Source organism: Cavia porcellus, unplaced genomic scaffold (assembly GCF_034190915.1).
Source record: "Cavia porcellus strain 051 isolate PalLab524CR breed Dunkin Hartley unplaced genomic scaffold, mCavPor4.1 scaffold_12, whole genome shotgun sequence".
NCBI lineage: Eukaryota > Metazoa > Chordata > Mammalia > Rodentia > Caviidae > Cavia > Cavia porcellus.
The window spans coordinates 48,514,846-48,537,228 of NW_026947495.1; the positions used below are offsets into that span (position 1 = coordinate 48,514,846).

General features: G+C 35.7%; 1 protein-coding gene across 1 annotated transcript in view; it reads left to right on the forward strand.

The window, feature by feature from the left end:
- LOC134478239 (histone-lysine N-methyltransferase 2B-like) overlaps nt 1-21,517 on the forward strand; it is a 173,760-nt gene extending 152,243 nt beyond the window's left edge. Inside the window, exons 4-5 of the mRNA XM_063258741.1 lie at nt 12,047-12,150; nt 12,884-21,517. Of these exons, the coding sequence (XP_063114811.1) occupies nt 12,047-12,087 (41 nt within the window). The 3' untranslated portion in view covers nt 12,088-12,150; nt 12,884-21,517. The remainder of the gene's footprint in view (nt 1-12,046; nt 12,151-12,883) is intronic.
- The last annotated feature ends 866 nt before the right edge of the window (nt 21,518-22,383 follow it).

The following is a 22,383-nucleotide window of genomic DNA, read 5'->3' on the forward strand; positions in this document are numbered from 1 at the left end:
CCCTATAGTTACAGTTAAAACTTTGTCTCATAGTTTGCCCTCATATGCATCTTCTGCATTAAAATTCGAAGTAATTTAAACCTAAAGAGGTTCAACTTCTTAAAGGAACTTACATAGTCATTTAAGCAAAGCTCCCTTAAATTGCAGAAATGATCTGTTTTAGATCTAGTTACAGTTTTGTCTCACATGTAATTTCTAAACTTCACATGACTACCATATGTCTTGAGATCCAGAATGTTTTGGGTTGAGTATCAGAATTTTATATGTACTACTCATTTGTTTTCATATCACTCTAAAGAATATTCACTCAAGGATCAACATGCAGTCATGAGTACAACTGTTATCGTTTTAACAAGTGAACCAAGATCAGAGTTCATATTGTTTGTAGACAATTATACTCTGGAAATCGTAGTAAGAGAATTCACATTCAAGTGCAATAGTGACAACTAATGTAATATTCTTTCTCGTCCTGTAGTTGAAATTCTACTGATATTAATCCCAACAAACCATTTTCAAGAAATGTTCAGACTTAAGAATCACATATTGTTTTTCAAAAATCTCTTCTGTGTGGATTTTCTGTGATTCAAAATGAAAAATGGCTGGAGGTATAGCGTTGAGGTATAGCATATATTTAGCACATGAAAGGCCCTGGCACCATCCAAAAAAAAAAAAAAATTAAAAACAACCAGAACAGAAAATTATCAAGCACTTCTTCCTCTTATGTAAAATGTACATGTCAAAGTTTCACTCATACTTTTTAAGTAGGTTTGCATCCAAATATAAAGCTAAGTATTTATTACCATCCACATATTAAGAGTGAATCTACTTTCAAATTATATATCATTGATATAAAAGTTTCCAAAAGTATTAAGTGTTTAAACCATATTGAGCTAAGAATATAGCTCAGTAGCACAGCACCTGCCTGGCAAATGCAAGGTCCTAAATTCAATTCCAAGTACAAAGAAAAAAATTTTTTGCAAAGGTAATTCTGTCTTCTCATAAGACATTTATTTTGCTGCTAATTTAATAAATGTGGCAACCATGTGTTTTTATATCTATATTAACTCTGTGAAGAGCAACACAGTGATCGATACTTTCTTAGTTCTAGTACTTTCTTTACCTTTTGAGGAAAAAATGCTAGCAAACATTATTTTGTGCTTATTTTTGGAAAGTCTTAAAACAGTTTATAGAAAGTCACCAGGTTTGGTTTAAAAGGATATCAGTAAGTTGGGTGTGGTGGCACACATCTGTAATCAAAGAAGTCTGGGAGGTTGAAGCAAGAGGCTGACCAATTGTAGCCCAGGCTGAGTGGCTGTCTCAAAAAAAAGAGAGAACAGAGAAAAAAGGGACATAACTCAGTGCATACCCAGTACCACAGGTGGATGCCAAGAGGAGACAGGGAGAGAAAAAGAAATTGGGATTTGATGATGCCTGGCCTTAATGATTTCAAATTATTTTATATAATGTCTCTCAAGATAATCAATAAAGAGAAGAAATTCAAATCAGAAAATTTATCTTTGAAAAGTAAAACAAATAACAAAGTTATACAAGCTGATTTCTTCAAATAGTAAAGCTATGTGGAAAGACAACTCAGTTAGACCTCCGTGGTAACCTTTATGTGCAGCTTTGGTTAAAGGAATTGGATTCAGTTCTTTGATATTTTCTGAGAGATTCATCATCTACTCCAGGGAGGCCACATACCTTATTTCCATGGGCAGAAGACCCTTGGAATCTAGATCATTCTTTTGACTCAGGAATTCTGAAGCCATTGATTCTGCCAAGATAGTCTTAATCTTTCATTTCTTGCTCTTCCTAACAGTTGCTTTTACTTTCACATAGTAAAAAAAAGAAAGAAATATGGAAATTCCATACTTCTGTTCTTTTATTTTATTAATAACTCTCAAGATAATTTTTGAGTAGATAATATACTATGTAATGCCATGCTGTGTGTCACCAGATTTTCTTAGCTATTGTCTTTTGAAATTTGTGAGATTCTATTTCTGCTTCTTCCTATTCCTCCCTCCTGTTTTTCCTCTATCATTCTCTTTTCCTTCTTCCTTGCCACTGTGATACACACTTAACCTTCTGTTTTGTTTCTTCCACTATTGAATATTGTGTCTTTCTCTGTCTCTCATCCCTTCCCCCCTCTGGTTCTGCTGTCCTTACCTTTTTTTTTTTTTTTTTTAAGATTGTTGTAACTTGTGTCATTAGGTGTAATAGGATAATGTTATATACTACCATCTTAACACATAAGTTTCTTCTTTTAATTAAAGACATGCTTGATTAAGTTGGGTATAGTGGTGCACGCCTATAATCCCAGCACTTGAGAGGCTGAAACAAAAGGATCACCACAAGTTTCAGGCCAGCCTGTAGTATCTACTGAGTTCAAGGCCAATCTGAACTACATAGTGAAGCCTTGTCTCAAAAAAAAAAAAAAAAAAAAAGCAAAAGCAAACAAAATGCTTACTGGAATAATGACATGTAGTAATAAAGCTGGTAACATAATAGGATTTTTGTCTTTAAAACCTAAAACCCGTGTGTGTGTGTGTGTGTGTGTGTGTGTGTTACTGAGGATTTATTTTTTTATTTTGAAACAGGGTTTCACTAAGTTGCTAAATTGTCTCGGCTGGCCTCAAACTAGCACTACTCCTGCCTTGGCCTCCTAGTAGGCTAGTATTATAAGAATGTGCCCCCATGCCCAGCATAAAATCTTTTAATATACACTGTATCTATGTCCTTTATTTCATTCAGCCTTTTTTTTTTAAAGAAATACTTACTAAGCACCCATTACATTTCAAGTACAATTCTAGTTACTAGAGATGAAGCAGTGAAACAACAATAAAAACTCCTGTCCTAACAGGGTTTACTTTCTAAAGGATAGAAACAGGAAATAACAAACAGATATATAATATATAAGTATCAGGGTCAGCAAGCTCTTTCTGTTAAGGGCCATAGAGGAAATATTTTAAGATATGTGAGTCAAACATATTTGTTGTAAATATTCAAACCTATCATTATGGTGAGAAAGTATTAATATACAAAATATAAAAAGAGGGGGCAAAGTTGTATTCCAAGAAAACTTTATTTACAGAATACGTGCGAGGTCAGGCTTAACCTCTGGCTGTAGTTTGCATACTCCTGTTATGTATGATATAAAAGTTGAGTTGGCCAGGTGTGGTGGTGCATGCCTATAATCCCAGCACTTGCGAGGTTGAGGCAGGCACATCACTGTATCAGGCCAGCCTGAACTGCATAGTGAAATCCTGTCACAAAAAGACACACATACACAAAAAAATTGAGTCAATATTCTACAGGCAGTGAGTAAGAGCCTTCTTGATAAGATTACATTTGAGTGAAACTCAAAAGAAAGAAAATGTCAACATTCTTAAGGGGGAATAGGTTCCCAGACAAAAGAAAAAAGACATGCAAAGTTCCTGTAGCAGGATTGTACTTAGTTTGTTCAGGATAAAGTATATCGATAAAATAAGAAGAGAAGAAATGAGGTCAGAAAGAGCCACAGATAGAGCCAAATTGTGTAGTCATTATATAGATTTCAAATTTTTACTTTTTTAAAAGATAGGAAACAACTGAGTGATTTTGAGGAAAGAAATCATATTATCTAACCAACCTTTGAGAAAGATCTCTCTGACTTCAGTGTTAAGGATTGATTGTACAGGTTGGGGTACTGCTCAGCAGAGAAGCACTTACCTGGTAGGCACAAGTTTGACCTTCCTTTTGACACTGTTCAAAAGGAAGGAAGGCAGGGAGGGGTGTAGGGTGGGTAGAATAATATACTACTATAGCAGAGCAAGAACTAAAGTTAGGCCATATAAGAGCTGCTGAAACCCAAATGAGGATATGAGAGCTTAGAATTAGATGGTAATTACTACAGTCTGAATGTTTGTGTCCCTCAAATTCACACACTGACATTTTAGACCTCCTCAAGGTAATGGCATCGGGGTTGGGCCTTTTAGGAGTTGTTTAGGACATGAGGGTAGTGCCTGCATTAATGGAACTAGTGCCTTATAGGACGCAGCCAAGGAAGCTTATTTTGCTTTACACCCTGTGACCACATGGAAGATGCCAATGATGAAGCAGGAAACAGACCCATGCCAGACAAGATTTGCCTGTGCATCTTTGATCTTATACTTCCCAGCCTCCAAAACTGTGAGGAAAAAATGCTTATTGTTTATAGGCCACCCTGTTTATAACGTTTTTTTATAGCAGCTCAAACAGACTAAGAATTTAGTAAAAGAAGTACTTTATCCATTAATTTACTGATAGACACAAGTTGATTCCATAATTTGGGTATTGTGAATAAACAGGAATGCAAAAATCTCTCAGATGTACTAACTTCAAATCTTGGGTAAATAATGAGAAGTGAGATTTGCTGATCATAAGATTATTTGATTTTTAGTTTTTTGAGCAACTTAGCGTATGGGCAAATAGCCATTGTAATGTATATTCCTAGCAGCAATGTAAAATCATTCATTTTTCTTCATAGCCTTGCCAAAACTTGTTTTTATTTTTTGATAACGGCCATTCTGACTAGTGAGAGGTGATTTCGCATTGGGTTTTTCTGTGTGTGTGTGTGTGTGTGTGTGTAAGCACGCATGTATTTTGCTTTTTTGAGACAAGCTTACTATGTAGTTCAAGCTGGCCTTAAACTCACTGTGTAACCCAGGTTGGCTGCAAATTCATGCAATCTTCTCTCCATCCAGAGGGCTGAGATTACAGGCATGTGCCACCATCATAAGCTTTGTGTTTTGTTTTTTGTTGTTGAAGATGAACACCTTCATCTATGTTGCTTGTACATTCTACCACAGGGCTATCCACCACGCCCCCCTTCTACCAAGTAAAGTATGAAGCATTACTTTTATTTCTTAAGATATCTTAATACTCACAGTTTATTTCAATTATGTTAATAATTTCAGCTTTGCTAAGCTCTTAACTTAATATTTATAAACCTTTGAATGATAGTGCCAACATTTTCATGGCCAGCTGTTTCTTCCATAATTTGACTTACAATACATTTGACTATTGCTAACAGCATTATCACATTTTAGTGTTTGCTGAACTTCTACCTTTGTCAGTTTGTTTGGGCTGTCATAACAAAATATTACCAAATATTGATTTAAAACAACAGAAATTTATTTCTCATAGTTCTTGAGATTGGAAAGTCTAAGATCAAGATAACAGCACGGTAGGCTTCATTCTGCGGCCTCTTGGCTTATAGGAAGCAGCCATCTCTGACAAAACACAGAAAATAGTGATTTAGAGTCTATTATAAGAATACTAATCCTATTAGGTCAAACCTCTACTTCCCTATGAGGTACCATCTGCAAATATAGTTGCCCTGAGGATTTAGGCTTCACAGTATGAGTTTTGGAAAAATATAAAAAATTACACATTAGAACATTCTACTCTTGGGCTCCCAACATTTGTATGTTTCTTGCATGTAAAATACATGTTCAAGAAGAATCAAATCAAACATCATGAGGTCTTATTTAACTAGCATCTAAATCAGATATGGTTAAGATCTAGGGTACTACTTCACAGACTCCAGTCAACTCACCACTAGGTAGCTAGTGGGGGCCTAGAAAGTTATACCTTTGTCTTTGTAAATTAGGAAATGGCAAGAGATGGGTACAAAATGGCATTCTAAATTCTTTATACTATTTTTCAGTTAGATTGCTTCTGCAAGACAAGGACGACTGTGTAAAATCCCTTGTTCAGCCTTTTATAGCTTTTTATCTCTAGAAAGGCCCAGGAGCTATGGTACTTAAAAAGAGGTCGCCAAGGAAAAGGAAATTGATATGCTGTCCTCAGACATTCACTCGTCTCTAGGGCTCTCCTACTTACTTCCACCAGAGGCTGACACCCAGAGAAACACAATACTTGCAAAAGATTCTGGTAAGTTTACAGATGGGCCCCCAGAGTCCTATGATCCAGTTGCTGGACACGGGCTTGTCATGTTTAATAATCAGGATCTAGATTAGGATAAAAAGAAAAGGACTAAGAAAAAAGAACAAAATTATGATTGTTGTAATTGACAACGTTTTAAGTACACCCAAGTTATCCAAGGGAAAATCTAGGGCTAGTCAAAGTCTGTAAGAAAACTCGACATTGGGCACACAACTGTACCAAGCCACCAAATGAATCTGCTCTGTGTGTCAAGCAGCTCATGTGCCTGACTCATGGCACAGGAGGACTGACTGTCTCAGAGTGGGTCTCTCAGAGATGGTAGGCCAGACAAAACTCTCATTTCCCACTCTGATGAAGACTGAGGAGACACAGGGAAACCTGCAATGTCCTGTCCATGGATATCTTTCTCCTGTGAGGTATCCTGGGGTAACCCTTGATATCTTGTACAAGCAATTTCAATTCACTTGGCTTGTTTTAACTTCCTTTTCTAGAAATCCTTTGTCTAGATCTATAGACATAAGAGGAGTCAATGGAACCCTTATACAAAGCTTCTTTACTCCTGTTCTGACATACCATTTTGAAGGTCAACAATGAATTTTAAATTGTCCCATGGTTTTATACTCCTTACTAGGAATTTTGCTACGAATGGATTTACAAGCAAACTTGGGTTCAATTCTCAAAACACAGCAAAGGCCAAAATGGATTTACCTGTTAGAACTACATCAGACCTCCTTGATCTAATTAGCCAACAGGTGGATCCTGCTGCATAATATGAACTGGCAGAGCAAATTCAGCAATATCAATGGTTATAAAACTAAACAACTTCAGTCAATTTTCTCACCAAAAGCAGGAGTCAGTTGAAGAACAGGACAAGAAAGGCCTCCAGTCTCTCATAGGCAAGCTTCTCAAACATGGCCTTGCAGTACTCACCTTGCAGTACTCCCATTTTCCCTGTAGTAAAGCCATAGAGTACAAAACCCTGAATGGTACAAGACCTCTGCCTCATTAATGAGGCTATAATTCCAATCCACCATCTGGTGGCAGACCCACATACAATTCTCTCTCTAATTCCAGGAAACCCAAATTGATTCTTTTAGACTTCAAAGATGCTTTCTTTTCTATTCCCTCCAACCAGCTTACCAGTTCATGTTTGGCTTTGAATGGGAAAATCCCACTTCAAAGGAAAAACAGCAGAATTCTTGGGCAGTTCTCCCACAGGGCTTTAGAGATAGTGTTCTCCTTTTTGCTTTAGCACTAGAATGGACTTAAGGACCTATCCTTTAAACAAGGAACCATTCATCTAAAGTATGTAAATGATATTTTAATCTTCAGTCTAACTTGGAAGTTATCCAACTATAACACTATCCCAGCCCTCAATTTTCTAGCTTAGAAAAAATATAAAGTCTCAAAGAAAAAGTTTCGAATATTTCTCTAGAAAACTCAATTCTTGGTATATATTCTTACACCTGTTTAGGGATTAGATTCAACTGTGACCTTGTGAAACAATGCAATGGTATTGTTTCTTCCTGGGAATAGCTAGGGTCTGCTGGATTTGGATACTAATTTTAGACTAATGGAAAAGCCATAAATGAGGCTGTCAAAAGTCCTGAGTCTGTGTCCCAGACACAAGTTACTGACAAAGCCTTTTGAGAAATAAAATATGCCCTTACGTAGGCTCTAGTAGTGGGAATACCTAATTTAAGAAAACTTTTCTTCGTCTGCACATCCAAAAAAAGAGGAATTGCTTTTGCTATCTTAACCCAAAGCCTGAGGAAGAACTCCACCTAGTGACATACTTTTCACAAAAGTTTGAGTGGCTGCTGGGTGGCCACCCTGCCTAAGCAGAGTAGCAGCTATAGCTGTGCTAACAGAAGCTGTGAAACAACTCTGGCAAAAACTGGAAGTCTTGACACCCCATCAAATCAGAGCTATTCTTGAAACAAAAGGTTATTTGTGGTTGACAGGAAAACAGCTTACCAAGTAACAAACCATGCTCTTAGACACCCCTAAGTCCTCAATTTATGAACAAATGCCATTCTGGGAGAACTTTTTGGAAGTTGGCTTTGTGTGTCAGCTTAAAAAGTGAGTCTTATAGAGTACACCTGTGGAAGTTCAAAACTTAAAAGTTCACAAGTCAGTGACTTACTATACTCTTCATCCTGACTTACTGATTCCCAAAGATTCTGCTTTTGTGAACAGGTGATTTTTCAGAGCTATATAAGTAGGCAGGACATCAGTGACCTGCCTCTTCAAGACCCTAAGGAGGTATGGTTCATGGATGGCAGTATCTTTGTCAAAGAAAGACACTAAAAAGTAGGTTATACAACTGTCAGTTCACAACAGGTCACTGAACCCACTGAACTCAAGAACTGATACTTTATTTAAAAAGACAAAAAGCTAATTATCTATACAGACTTCAAATATACCTTTCTGGTGCTAAATGCCCATGCAGCAGTCTGGAAAGAAAAGTACTTGCTAACTAATAAGCAATCATCTATAAAGCACAAGCAAGAAATTCTACAATTCCAACAGGCAGTCTATCTTCCCAAGCCAGTTGCTGGCACTTAAGAGACACCAAAGAGGCATGGATAAAATCTTTTTGGGAAATTATATGGCTTATAAGGAGTCAAAAAGGGAAGCCCTAAAGTTCCTGAAGACCTTATCCTATTCCCAGTTCCTGAGGAATGATAAAATCTCTAGAAAAAATACTTAGGACGGGGGAATTAAAAGAGGATTCTGGTAGTATTTAAAAAACAAATTGGTTCTTCCTCAAGGGACAAAGTGAAAAGTTATAAAAGCCTTCATGATTCTTTTCCATGGGAAGAGATATATTGGAAATGGTCACTGAATTTTTCACAGGACTAGGACTATCAACTACCACCTGAAAGTTTGGACAAAAGGCTATAGAGGTAATCAAGGCACTCCTCAAAGAAATGATTCCCTGGAAGCTGGCAATGACTCAAGCCCTACCTCTCAATAACTCAGAGGTGGCAACGGCTGTAGGAATAAAGTACATCTCCATTCTATAGAAACCTCAGTCCTTTGGAAAGGTTGAGAGAGCCAACTGAACCCTGTAGTTAACTGGCAAAATATGGCCAAAGGACTCTATGACGTGGCACTGGTTATTGACTATTGCATTTACAAGAATTTAAAACACTTCCGAAACTAGGCTAAATATGAGTCCATCTGAGATGTTAAATGACTGTAAGACCCTTGCAATATATTAAACTAGGCCAATTACCACAGGCCCTCCAACCATAATGTAGACAAAATCCTGCCAGCTCTTAGCTCAAGGGGAACACCTAGTGTCCACCTTGGAGACCAAATTATATGCTGGATTGTCTGTGCATAAACTGAACAGAAGTAAAGTCAAAAATCATCCCAGACATTGAAATTAAGACATGTGACTGTTCACTGGTAGTGCTATAATGATTTGTGGACTAAAGGGCAAGCAGAAAATCTATTTTTTGCAGTTATTCATAATGAATATTCTATGGTGAATTAAATTTGACATTTTTTTTAAGGGATGGGGATGATTGAACTCAACTATGCTATCTAAAACCTGTCTATATTGGAACCAGGCAAAGTTCTTGAAACTTGTGTACAATAAATTTCATACATTTACAGTGCATAATTTGATCATTTTATCAATAATGCTCCTATAAAACTATTAACATTATCAAGATTATGCAAGTATTCACTATGCTCAAGTTCCCTCTTGCCTCCTTATGTAAAATGCTTCCCTTCTACTATACACGTTACCCAACTTTAAGATCCCAAACAACCACTGATTCCCTTTCAAGAACAATACATTATTTCTCATTTTCCAGAATTATTCAGTATATGTTCTTTTTTTCCCTCTGCCTTCTTCCATTCAATATAATTATTTTCAGATTCTTTCATTTTGCTGCATGTTTCGATTGTTAATTCCCTTTTACTGCTAAATTGTCTCTCACTGCATATATACCAGATTTTAACTAACCCTCATTTGATAAATATTTGGGTTGTTTAAACTTTTCAGCTATTACAAATAATGTTGCTGTAGCCATTCACATATAAAACACTTTGTGGGCATGTGTCACTATTTCTTTGGGGTGTTTACCAAAGGATGGAATGACTAGATCACAATTTAGGCATGTATATCATTTTTTCAAAATTACCAAACTGCTTTCTAAAGTGGCTATACCATTTTACATTCCTATGAGTAGACAATGAATGTTTCAGATCTTTAATATTCTAGTCAAAACATGGGGTAGTCTTAAATTTTAGTCATTCTTATAGGTCTAAAGTACCACTGATTGTAGAATTTAATAACTAATAAAGTTGAACATTTTTATGTTTATTTGCTACACTTTTATATTTCTGGTTAAATGCCTATTTAAATCTTTGCCTCTGTTTTAAATTGGGTTGTATGTTTTGTCATTACTGAGTTTCAAGAGTTCTTTATACATTCTGGATACAAAATATTTATCAGGCGCATGATTTACAATATTTCATTCCAATCTTTTTATTCCCTTTAGTATTTATTTTTAAAAACAAAATTTAGTTTTTATTTTGATGAAAACTGATTTAACACTTCTTTTTTTTATTTAAGGAGAAAAAGAAAAAAACAAAAAGGGTACAAGTAATACAAAATTTAAAAAATAAACAGTAAGAAATCACTAGTTAATAGATTACTATTTTCATCTTAGAAATAGTTGTTCAACTTACAAAACTAAAGCATATAAAGTGGACTTTCAAACAGTGAGAGTGCAAACAGTTTTGTTCAATGATCAAAAAAACCTCAGTAATATGTTATCTATCTTATACACTTAAACAATATATGTATATTTTGTTTTGTTTTCTTTTTTATCGGTACCAGGGATTGAACTCACAACCACACACTTGCAAGGCAGGCACTTATGCCGCTGAGCTAAATCCCCAGCCCCTTTAGGTAACATTTTAATGGGATTTCTAAATAAAAGTTGAGGACAGGAGTTCAGTTAAAAAGGACATCTTGGAGTTATTTTGTAGCTCAGTAGTGCAGCATGTACTTAGCATATATGAGGCTTAGAATTTAAAATACAGAACCATAAACAGGGCTGGAGTGTAACTCAATGGCACAGCAAGTACTATTCATATGCAACCCTCTGGGTGTGATCCCCAGAACAGTAAAAATGAAAGGAAAGAAGAAAAAGAAGAGAGAAGGGAAGAGGCTGGGGCAGGTATCTGTATAAAATTTTTTATTAGTGCATATTAATAACAGTGCTCCTACCACTTGGTAACATATACTGGATTTTCTGTTCTATGCATTCGCCTATACTAGATATCACACTTGATATCTAAGCAGAGATATATTTGTCCTTTTGTGTATGATTTGTTTCACTTAGCATAATGTTTTGAAGTTAACCAGATTGTATTATTGAGTGTATGGATGAATAATCTATTGTATGGATATATCACATTTCACTTATCCTTTCTTCATCTAATAGCACTGGGATTGTTTTCTTCCAGTGGAAACGATGTTCCTCCTGAATGGTATTGATACTGTGTGAGTTCTTCTAAGGACACATATTTTCATTTCTTTGAACACATATTTAAGTGTAGTACTTAACTTTAAGGAACTGTCAGATTGTTTCTGAAAAGCAACTGCACATTTTTCACTCCATCAACAGTGTATCAGGGTTCAAACTTCTCTATATGCTTTCCAATGTGTTATTTTTAAAATACAATTATTGGTGCAGTGCTCCCCACACATGAACAAGCAATGAGGCGTCCCTTCCCAATGAAGAGACATGAGCCTCCACCAACTGCAACAAGTTTGTACATTTTACTTCTCAAACTTGATCATGGGAGAAAAAGTAAACTGGAAAGCCAGTTGGCCCATGGAAAAAATGTGGACCTGGCAAGCAATTTCAGTGACTCCAATGTTATCCTCCCAAAGTGATTTAGTAAAAGACAACCACAGGAGGCCACAATAGAGAGGGAGTGGGCCAGAGAACCCTGAAAAGTATAAGCTCAGGCAAGAAAGATCACTGGCCCTGCCCTCCTTGGGAAGCAACCAGAGCCCGTGAGTGCTGACACAGCACAGATAAAACTCTGAGTAACCGGAAGACTCACTCCTTTTCCCATCTACCAACAGGAGCAAAGAAATGCCTCCTTGGTAACTACAGTCTGGAGTAAATGTACAGAGGTGCCCTTGGTGGAGGAAGGGCAGAGAATCATGACTGGCTGGATACCAAGAAGGTAGACCTTGGAAAAATTTTTTAAAAAAAGGTGGTAGACTGAATTTTTTTTCTTGACTCAATTTTTTTTCTATTTTTTATTACTTTTCTCTTGCCTTCATCAGATTTGGGGCAGAAAGCCGGGGTTATTTCTTTTTTCACTTTTTTTCTTCTTTCATTTAATTTCATTTCTTTTTCTTTTTTCCCCTTTCAACTTTTTTTCCTCTTCTTTATTTCTCTCTCATTTCCTGCTTTTTTTTTTCTTATTTGTTGTTACCTGCAATTATTCTTTAATGTTACTAATTTCCTTTTATTCCTCAGTAGGCTCTCCCAAATCTCTTGTAAATCTTCCTTCTTATATCTTGTTAATAGTTCAAATTTGCTTTTTTATTCTCTGAATCCCCAATCCTCCTTTAATAGTGCTAACTACTACATTTTATGAATCACATTTTATGAATACATTTTATGAATCATAAAGTTAATTAGTTAACTTTATGCTGCTGCTGTTGAATACCCTTCTATTTGTTAGTAAAGTTTTCCATTTAGTAGATATTTACTATAGGTTAATAGTTGGCCAACATTTGGTATTTCTCAGTGTTCCTAATAACAAATTTTCCATAGTCATGGTTGGTATATTGTTGGTCCTTAAGGCTTGTCAATACTTAGTTATTTTTTATATTATAAATGACATGATTTTATTATGATACCCTAACAGATATAGCTGTTGCTATAGTTTTGTTTTGTTTTTTTTTTAGGATGCCAGTATCTGGATTCACACAGGGTCATTAACAGTACTGCACCCTGTTTCTGAAGAACTAGGTACTGGGCCAAGCCAAGTATGGTACAACCTCCCATCCCAAAGAAACTGAGGTTTGTGAATCCTGGGACAGAGGCAAAAGACAACAGTTAGCCATGGCCAGAGGACACTGCTGAAAAGGGGACATTCTCCAAACTAGAAACAAAGTTTTCCATTATAATCAATTCATAAGCTGCAAAACAAAGCAAACAAAAAACAGACCATTAGAAGGCAAAACAATGACCCCTAAAACTCACTTCAATACTGATCTGTGGGGCATCAAAGGGGAGGAAACCGAAAGGAACACAGCCAAATTATTGAAAATGATAGCAGGGAAGATAATAAAACAGATCAATAAGGCATTTTATAAGCTCACATGATACAAGTAAAAAGACCATGTGCCACATAAACAAAATGATCAGTGAGTCAACAGAGGACACTAATGGTAATAAAAACCAGCAAAGCTAAGCAAAACAATACATGAATAACCAACACAGAAAAGAGCTACTCCATAAAAGGGCTCCAGATGTAAATGCGGGAGATTAAAAATTCTAAAAAGTATTGGCTGCAGAAAAGACTCATGTGAACACTGTGAGAACTAGGAAACAACATGTTTTGTCCCCTTTGTCAAAGATCAAGTAGTTGAATATGTCTGGTGAGGTTTCTGTGTCCTAAATTTTGTTCCATTGTTCTATATGTCTGTTTTTGTTCCAGTACTGTCATTATCACAACTGCTTTGTAGAGACAAAGACAAAAATCATACAAACATCTAAATACATGAAGAAAAAGCTTTTGACAAAGGTCAACTCCATTCATGATAAAAAAAATCTACAGAAAATTGGGATAGATGGCCTTTATCTCACTTTCATAAAAGCTATCTATGGCAAATCAATAGCCAACATTATACTAAATGGTTAAAAACTGAAAACTTTCACTCTAAAATCAGGACCAAAACAAGGATGGTCACTATCACTACTCCTATTTACTACAGTTCTGGAAACATTAGCCAGGGCAATTAGATAAGAGAAAAATTCTACCAAAAGGCTAACAGATATAGTAATGAAATTCAGTTATGTAGCTGGACACAAGAACAACACTCAAAAATCAATAGCCTTCCTCTACACAACAGACCCATTAAGGGAGAAATTACGGAAATAATGTATTTCATAATAGAACACACACACACACACAAGAAATATTTAGGAATCACTTTAACAAAGAAAAAGACTTCTATATCACAGCAGACTTTTCAACCCTCAAGTCAAAAAGAGCTTGGAGTCAAATATTCCTATCCCTAAAAGAAAACAGTCTACAACCCAACAGTCATAAAAATGAATTACCTAGGTATCAATCTAATGAAAGAAGAAAAAAACCTCTACATCAAAAAAAAGGAAAATTGAAGAGAGTATCAGAAAATGGAAAGATATCTCTTTTCTTTTTTTTTTTTTTTCCCAGTACCGGGGATCAAACTCACGACTGCCTGCTTGCAAGGCAGGTGCTTATGCTGCTGAGCTAAATCCCCAGCCCAGAAAGATATTTTTTGTTTTTGGGTGAGAAGAATTAATATAGTCAAAATGGCCATACTTCCAATATTGTTATACAGATTTACTGTAATGCTAATCAAAATTCCAACAGCATATCTCACAGAATTAAAGAAAACAATCCTAAATTTCATCTGGAAACAGAAAAGACCTAGAAAAGCAAAGGCAATTCTGGACAAAAAGAAAGTCAACCCTGTCGGGTTGAGTAAGTCCAGCAGAGGCACAGAACTCTCTTCTTCACCTGGGGGCCAGGCCCAGGCTCCCTGTCAGGATGAGTAAGTCCAGCAGAGGCAGGGAACCCCACACCAGCCCGGAGGAACTCTTTTCTTTGCCTGGGGGCCAGGCCCTGGCTTCCTGTCGAGATCAGTGAGTCAGGAGGGGGCAGGGAATTCCGAGATCAGCGAGTCAGGAGGGGGCAGGGAATTCTGTCCCAGCCTGGTTGACCTCTCTCCCTCACTTGGAACAACACTTGAAGCTCAAAAATATAGGAAAATGACAAAACGAAAGACCAAAATGCAATCTCAAACATCCAGCCCATCCCAAGAAAGCCTAGGAGCCATGTGCATAGAAGAAAATATATGCCACATACCTGAAATACCTGAAATAATAGTTACTGAAATAAAGAAGCAACTCTGGAAAGCCTTAAAGGAACTCAAACTAGAAATAATCTCTCAGGTAAAAGAAGAAATGATAAAAGAAATGAAGGAGATGATGAACATATCTAAAGAAGACACAGTTAAAAAATTGGAGGAACTAAACAAAAAGATAGAGTCCCTGGATGAACAATATAAGAAACAAACAGAATATATAAAGCAGATGCAAAGAGATATACAGGAAATCAAAAACTCCATCAAAAGCTGTAAAAACCACCTCAATGAATGTGAAGATAGAATCTCAGACCTCGAAGACAAGATTGCAGCCAGTGAACAGGAAAGGAAAGATCTTTTTAAAATAACAAGAAATCAGGAAATAACAATTCAACACCTGCAAGATGACGCAAACAGGAACAACGTAAGGTTGATAGGGATAAATGAAAAAGAAGGGGACAACATAAAGGATGTCAAGAGGATATTTAGAGAAGTAATAGCTGAAAATTTCCCAAACATGAGATTGGAAACTGATATCAAGATCAATGAAGCATACAGAACTCCAAATAGCCATAACCAAAATAAAACTACACCCAGACACATAATAATGGCCATCCCAGAAATTGAACAAAAGAATAGAATATTAAAAGCTGTCAGAGAGAAGAGACAGATCACCTATAAAGGAAAACCTATCAGAATCACAGCAGACTTCTCAGCACAGACAATAAAGTCAAGAAGAGCATGGAGTGAAGTATTTCAGATCCTAAAGGAAAATGATTTCCAACCTAGACTGATATACCCTGCAAAATTGTCCTTCAAAATGGATGGAGAAATAAGATACTTCCATGACAAAGATCAGCTGAAAAACTTCATGATCACCAAGCCAACCCTGCAAAGAATAATGAAAGACAGTCTAGATACATTTAGGAAAAAACCACTAAACAAAGCAGACAATTAAACAGAACCAAAAGATAAAGATGCAACAGCAGAAAGATAACATGCCCACAATAAACCGATATATAACAGTTATAACCATTAATGTAAATGGTCTCAATGCACCAATTAAAAGAAACAGACTGGCAGAATGGGTCAAGAGACAAAATCCAACCATATGTTGTCTACAAGAAACCCATCTAACCCAAAAGGATACCCACAGATTGAAAGTCAAAGGATGGAAAACAACAGGGACCCAAAAAAAGTGGGGGTGACTATTCTGTTTGCAGACAATGTGAACTTCAAGCCAATAATGATCAGAAGGGATAAAGAAGGTCACTACATACTGGTTAGGGGAAAACTTCAAGAGGAAGAGATAACTATCTTAAATATATATGCACCAAATTACAGAGCACCCAGTTTAAAACAAATACTAACAGAAATGAAAAAGCAAGTTAACAGTAACACAATTCTAACAGGAGATCTTAACACACCATTGACACCAATGGACAGATCAACCAGACAGAAAATCAGCAAAGAAATAAAAGAACTGAATCGCACCTGTAAAAAATGGACTTAATAGAGTATTCCACCCAACAACAGAATACACATTCTTCTCAGCAGTACATGGGTCATTCTCTAAAATAGACCATATATTAATTCACAAAACATATCTAATAAATGCAAAAGGTTTGAAATTACCCCTTGCATGCTATCGGACCATAGTGCTATGAAATTAGAAATTAATGATAAAAGATACTGCAAATTCCCACAAACACATGGAAACTGAATAACACACTCATGAGAAATCAGTGGGTCACACAGGAAATTAAAGAAGAAATTAAACACTACCTACAAGAAAATGAAAACACAAATACAACTTATTGGAATCTGTGCGATGCAATGAAAGCTGTCCTCAGAGGAAAATTTATTGTATTGAGTTCACACATCAGGAAAACAGAACGAATACAGATAAATAACCTGATGTTACACCTCAAACATCTAGAAAAAAAAGAGCAAGTCAACCCCAAAGCCAAAAGAAGAGAAGAAATGATAAAAATCAGAGCAGAAATCAATGTAATAGAGACTAAAAAAAAATCAATGAATCAAAGAGTTGGTTCTTTGAAAGAATAAATAAAATTGACAAGCCCCTAGCCAACTATTTTTTTTTTACACTTTTTTTTTTGTTTTTCTTTTTATCGGTACCGGGGATCAAGCTCACAACCGCCTGCTTATGCCGCTGAGCTAAATCCCCAGCCCCAATCTTTATTTAAAAAAGGGAAGAAAAAGCTCAAATTCATGCAATAAGGAATGAAAGAGGAGAAATCACTACAGACCCTACAGAAATACAGAAAATCATCAACACCTATTTCAAAAACCTCTACTCTCAAAGGTTTGATAACACAGAGGAAATGGACATATTCCTAGAAGCATATGAAGTACCAAAGCTAGGTCATGAAGATCTAAAACTACTGAATAACCCAATTTCTATTAATGAAATTGAAAACGTAATTAAATCCTTACCTACAAAGAAGAGCCCAGATAGATTCAATGCAGAATTCTACAAGAAATACAAAGAAGACCTAATGCCAACACTCCTCAAACTCTTCAATGAAATTGAAAGGGAAGCAATCCTTCCTAAATCGTTCCTAGAAGCAAATATTACTCTAGTACCAAAACCTGAAAAGGACCCAACTGAAAAAGAGAACGACAGACCAATCTCCCTAATGAACACAGATGCAAAAATCCTCAATAAAAAATTGGCAAATAGGATGCAGCAAATCATCAAGAAGATCATACATCATGACCAAGTGGGATTCATCCCAGGCATGCAGGGATGGTTCAATATACATAAATCAATAAATGTAAAACACCATATCAATAGAGCCAAAAGTAAGAACCACATGATCATTTCTATAGATGCAGAAAAAGCTTTTGATAAGGTCCAATATTTATTTATGATAAGAACCTTGTAGAAAATTGGAATAGATGGTCTTTACCTCAATATAATAAAGGTAATCTATGACAAACCAACAGCCAATATCATACTAAACAGCCAAAAATTGAAGGCCTTCACTTTAAAATCAGGCACAAGACAAGGATATCCCTTATCACCACTCCTATTTAATATAGTACTGGAAATACTAGCCAGAGAAATTAGACAAGAGAGAGAAATAAAAGGCATAAAGATAGGAAAAGAAGTTAAGCTATCATTATTTGCAGATAACATGATACTCTATATAGAAGATCCCCAAAACTCCATTGAAAGACTGCTATATATAATAAATAAATTCAGTAATGTAGCTGGATATAAAATCAATACTCAAAAATCAATAGCATTCCTATACACTAACAACAAAGTCACAGAGAAATAAGAGAAGCCACACCCTTCACACTAGCAACCAAAAAAATGAAATACCTAGGAATTACTCTCACGAAAGAAGTGAAAGACCTGTACAGGGAAAATTATAATACACTGAAAAATGAAATTGAAGATGATCTCAGAAAATGGAAAAATATCCCTTGTTCATGGATAGGAAGAATAAATATTGTGAAAATGGCCATTCTCCCAAAACTTTTATACAGATTCAATGCAATCCCGATAAAAATACTATTAACATACATCACAGAACTAAAGAAATCACTCCTAAAATTCATCTGGAGTGAGAAGAGACCTAGAATATCAAAGGCAATTCTAAGCAGCAAAGGCAAGGCAGGAGGCATAACAATCCCTGACTTGAAGTTATACTACAAAGCAACAGTAGTAAAATCAACATGGTACTGGAACCAAAACAGAGCTGAAGATCAATGGAATAGATTAGAAGATACAACCACAACTACAAACACACTCAACCACCTTATCTTTGATAAAGGGGCCAAATATGTTCACTGGGAAAACAACAGTCTCCAATAAATCGTGTTGGAAAAACTGGCTCTCCATATGCCGAAAACTAAAACTAGACCCATGCCTATCACCATGTACTAAAATAAAATCTAAATGGATCAAAGATCTAAATATTAAAACAGAAACACTAAATTTATTGGAAGACAAATTGGGTAAAAACCTTGAAGACATAGGAGTAGGTAGAGAATTCATGAACAGGACTCAAACCACATGGGAAATACTTCCCAGAGTCAATAACTGGGATCACCTCTTATTAAAATGTTTCTGCACGTCAAAAGAAATCTCCAGCATGGTAAAAAGAAAACCCACAAACTGGGAAGAAATCTTAGTGAACTGCCCCTCAGACAAAGGACTTCTGTCTAAAACATATAAAGGATTTTAAAAAATCAGACCCCCAAAATTCAAAGACCCAATCCAAAAGTGGGCATCTGAGATGAATAAATTCTCAGATGAAGAAATACAAATGGCAAATAAATATATGAAAAAATGTTCATCATCATTAGTCATGACAGAAATGCAAATTAAAACCACACTGAGATTTCATCTCACTCCTGAAAGAATGGCCAAGATCAAGAAAACTACCAACAACAAATGCTGGAGAGGCTGTAGGGAAAAAGGAACTCTCCTGCACTGTTTGTGGGAGTGTAGACTAGTGCAAACATTGTGGAGGTCAGTCTGGAGATTTCTCAGAAAACTGGGACTGGAAGCTCCATTTGACCCAGCTATACCACTTCTAGGCATATTCCCAGAAGAACTGAAAGCATCATACCATAGTGATTTATGTGCACCCATGTTTACAGCAGCACAATTTGTAATAGCCAGATCTTGGAAACAACCTAAGTGTCCATCAACTGAAGAATGGATAAAAAAAGTTGTGGTATTTGTGGGGTTGGGGATTTAGCTCAGTGGCTTAAGGGCCTGCCTTGCAAGTGTGCGGTCGTGAGTTCAATTCCTGGTACTGATAAAAATGAAAAAGACAAAAAAGAAAAAGTTGTGGTATTTTTATACAATGGAGTACTACTCAGCTATAAAGAATGATCACATTGAGACATTTATAAATAAATGGACGCAACTTGAGACCATACTCATAAGTGAAATAAATCAAACACTCATGTATAAATACCGAATAGTTTCCCTAGTGTAAGAAATGATAAGAATACCTAAAAGTATGTGGTAAACATGATTCCCAATCATATTGGTTTGAAGCCATATAATGTTTTCACTCATTAATTGCAATGGTTTTAACCTGGATTGTTCGATTTTAGTATCTATGATAGTACGAATAGCTATTTTGAAGAAAACAAAACAACATAAAAGCTAGTGCTGATTTAATATCATCTTGTTTTGAAGTCCCATCAAGCTGTTGTACATCTGTTTCCACTGGTTTTAACATGTTGTATCTTACTATTTCACTATATGCTATAGTATAAACAAAATTCTTTATAGGCAAAGAGATAATATAGAACCGTTGTTCATTTTCTATTAGCTGGTTCTAAATACCCTGTAATTCTTGCATTCTCTTAAATGGCTTCACACTGTCTTGATATGCTTGATGTTATAGCATACGAAGTTACACTCAAATAATTCAAGGAAAGAGGCACTATGGCAACTACTATTACGTTAGATTATCTGGTGGTGAAACAAATGATGCTTGAATTGTTCGGTTCTGACCTGTGTTGTGCTGTTACAATGTCCTCTCTTATCTCAATCTCCCCCCTTTTTAAAAATTAATCTATTTTCTCGCATTTTTAATTAAGGAAAAACTAAATTAAATAGTAGTGGGGGCATATTATAGTAACTTTCTTGGTTTTCCTATTAACTTGATTTGAACCCCAGTATTGCTCTCCCCATCTTGTTCTGTCTGATTATTCTATATTCTATTTTGTTTGATAGTATCAAGTTTGAGGGTATAGGCAACCACTTTGAAGGCAATAAGATATACTATGATGCCCATTATGTTTTGACTATTATCCTTTTTTTGAAGTCCTGTAAGGTCTCCAGTGTAGGTTTTATTGGTCTTGTTCTGTACTGTTTTGATCAATTCTGTTATACCTGGTGATATAGGCAACTCAATTTAAAAATAGCAAGAGGCACAATGGTAACCACTTTTGATCACCTGGTATTCTATTTTTCCATCATGTACTATGCCCACCCTTCTGTTCTAACCGACTCTGTTTTGCTTAGTCACGTTTGGTTTTATTCTCTGCAAAAAAAAGTAATAAGAACTGTGGGAGTAATAAAACCCAAAAAGTCTAATTGTTATTGTAAAAAAGAGAGGAAAGGAAGGTGGACCAAGGGATATGACTGCAGGTATATTTGAGTGTGTAGGATGGAAAACCATATTATTGAGCTTTTGTTGGATCATTGAACAGAACTATCTCCAATTTCACTGTATGAATGTCCACTTTATATGCTTTAATTTTGTAATTTGAACAACTGTTTCTGGGAAGATACTATGTAACCTATTAACTGGTGATTTCTTACTGTATACTTTTTTTTTTTTGAAATTCTGTATTACTTGTATCCTGTTACTGCTTTGTTTTTTTAATGTCCTTTCTTTTTTTCTCTTTAAATAAAAAAAAAGTCAAGGGGCACATCACAACCCCTGACTTGGTATTATACTGTAAGCTATTGTGATAAAAAATAAATCATGGTACTGGCATAAAACAAAAAGTAAAACAGTTCCAAAGACTCATGGGACAGATTAGAAGATGCAGAAAAAAAAAATACAAACACATTCAGCCATCTTACCTTTGACAAAAGAGCCAAACACATTCAGTGAAAGCAAGATAGTCTCTTTAAAAAATGATTCTGGAAAACCTTGCTTTCTACATACCAAAGACCAAAAGTAGACCAAAGTCTATCACCATGCACTAACTAAAATCAAAATGGTTCAAAGATCTAAATATTAAAACAGTAACATTAAATCTGCTAAATGATAGAATAGGTACAATTCTTGAAAACATAAGTGTAGGAAAGACTTTATGAAGAAACCTAGATTGCATGGGAAATAATACAAAGAATCAACATCAGAGATCTCATATTATTAAAAAGCTTTTGCATAGCACAAAACCACCAAAAAAGTGAGGAGACAACCCACAATGTGGGCGAAATTTTAGTCAGTTGTTCCTCAAAGGACAAATATTTAAAACATATAAAGAAATCAAGAAAATCAGGCCCCCAAATATAAAGACCCAATCCAAAAATGGGCACCTGAGATGAATAGACACTTTTCAGATGAAGACATAGAAACAGAAAATAAATATATGAAAAATATTCAATAACATTGGTCATTTGAAAGATGCAAATTAAAACAACACTGAGATTCTATCTCATTCCAGAAAGAATGGCTATTATCAAAAAAATCAACCAATAATGAATGCTGGTAGAGCAGTGGAGAAAAGGGAACCTTTCTCCACTATTGGTAGGAGCACAGACTGGTGAACTGCTGTGGAAATCAGTGTGGAGAGTCACAAAATACCTCTATTCCATT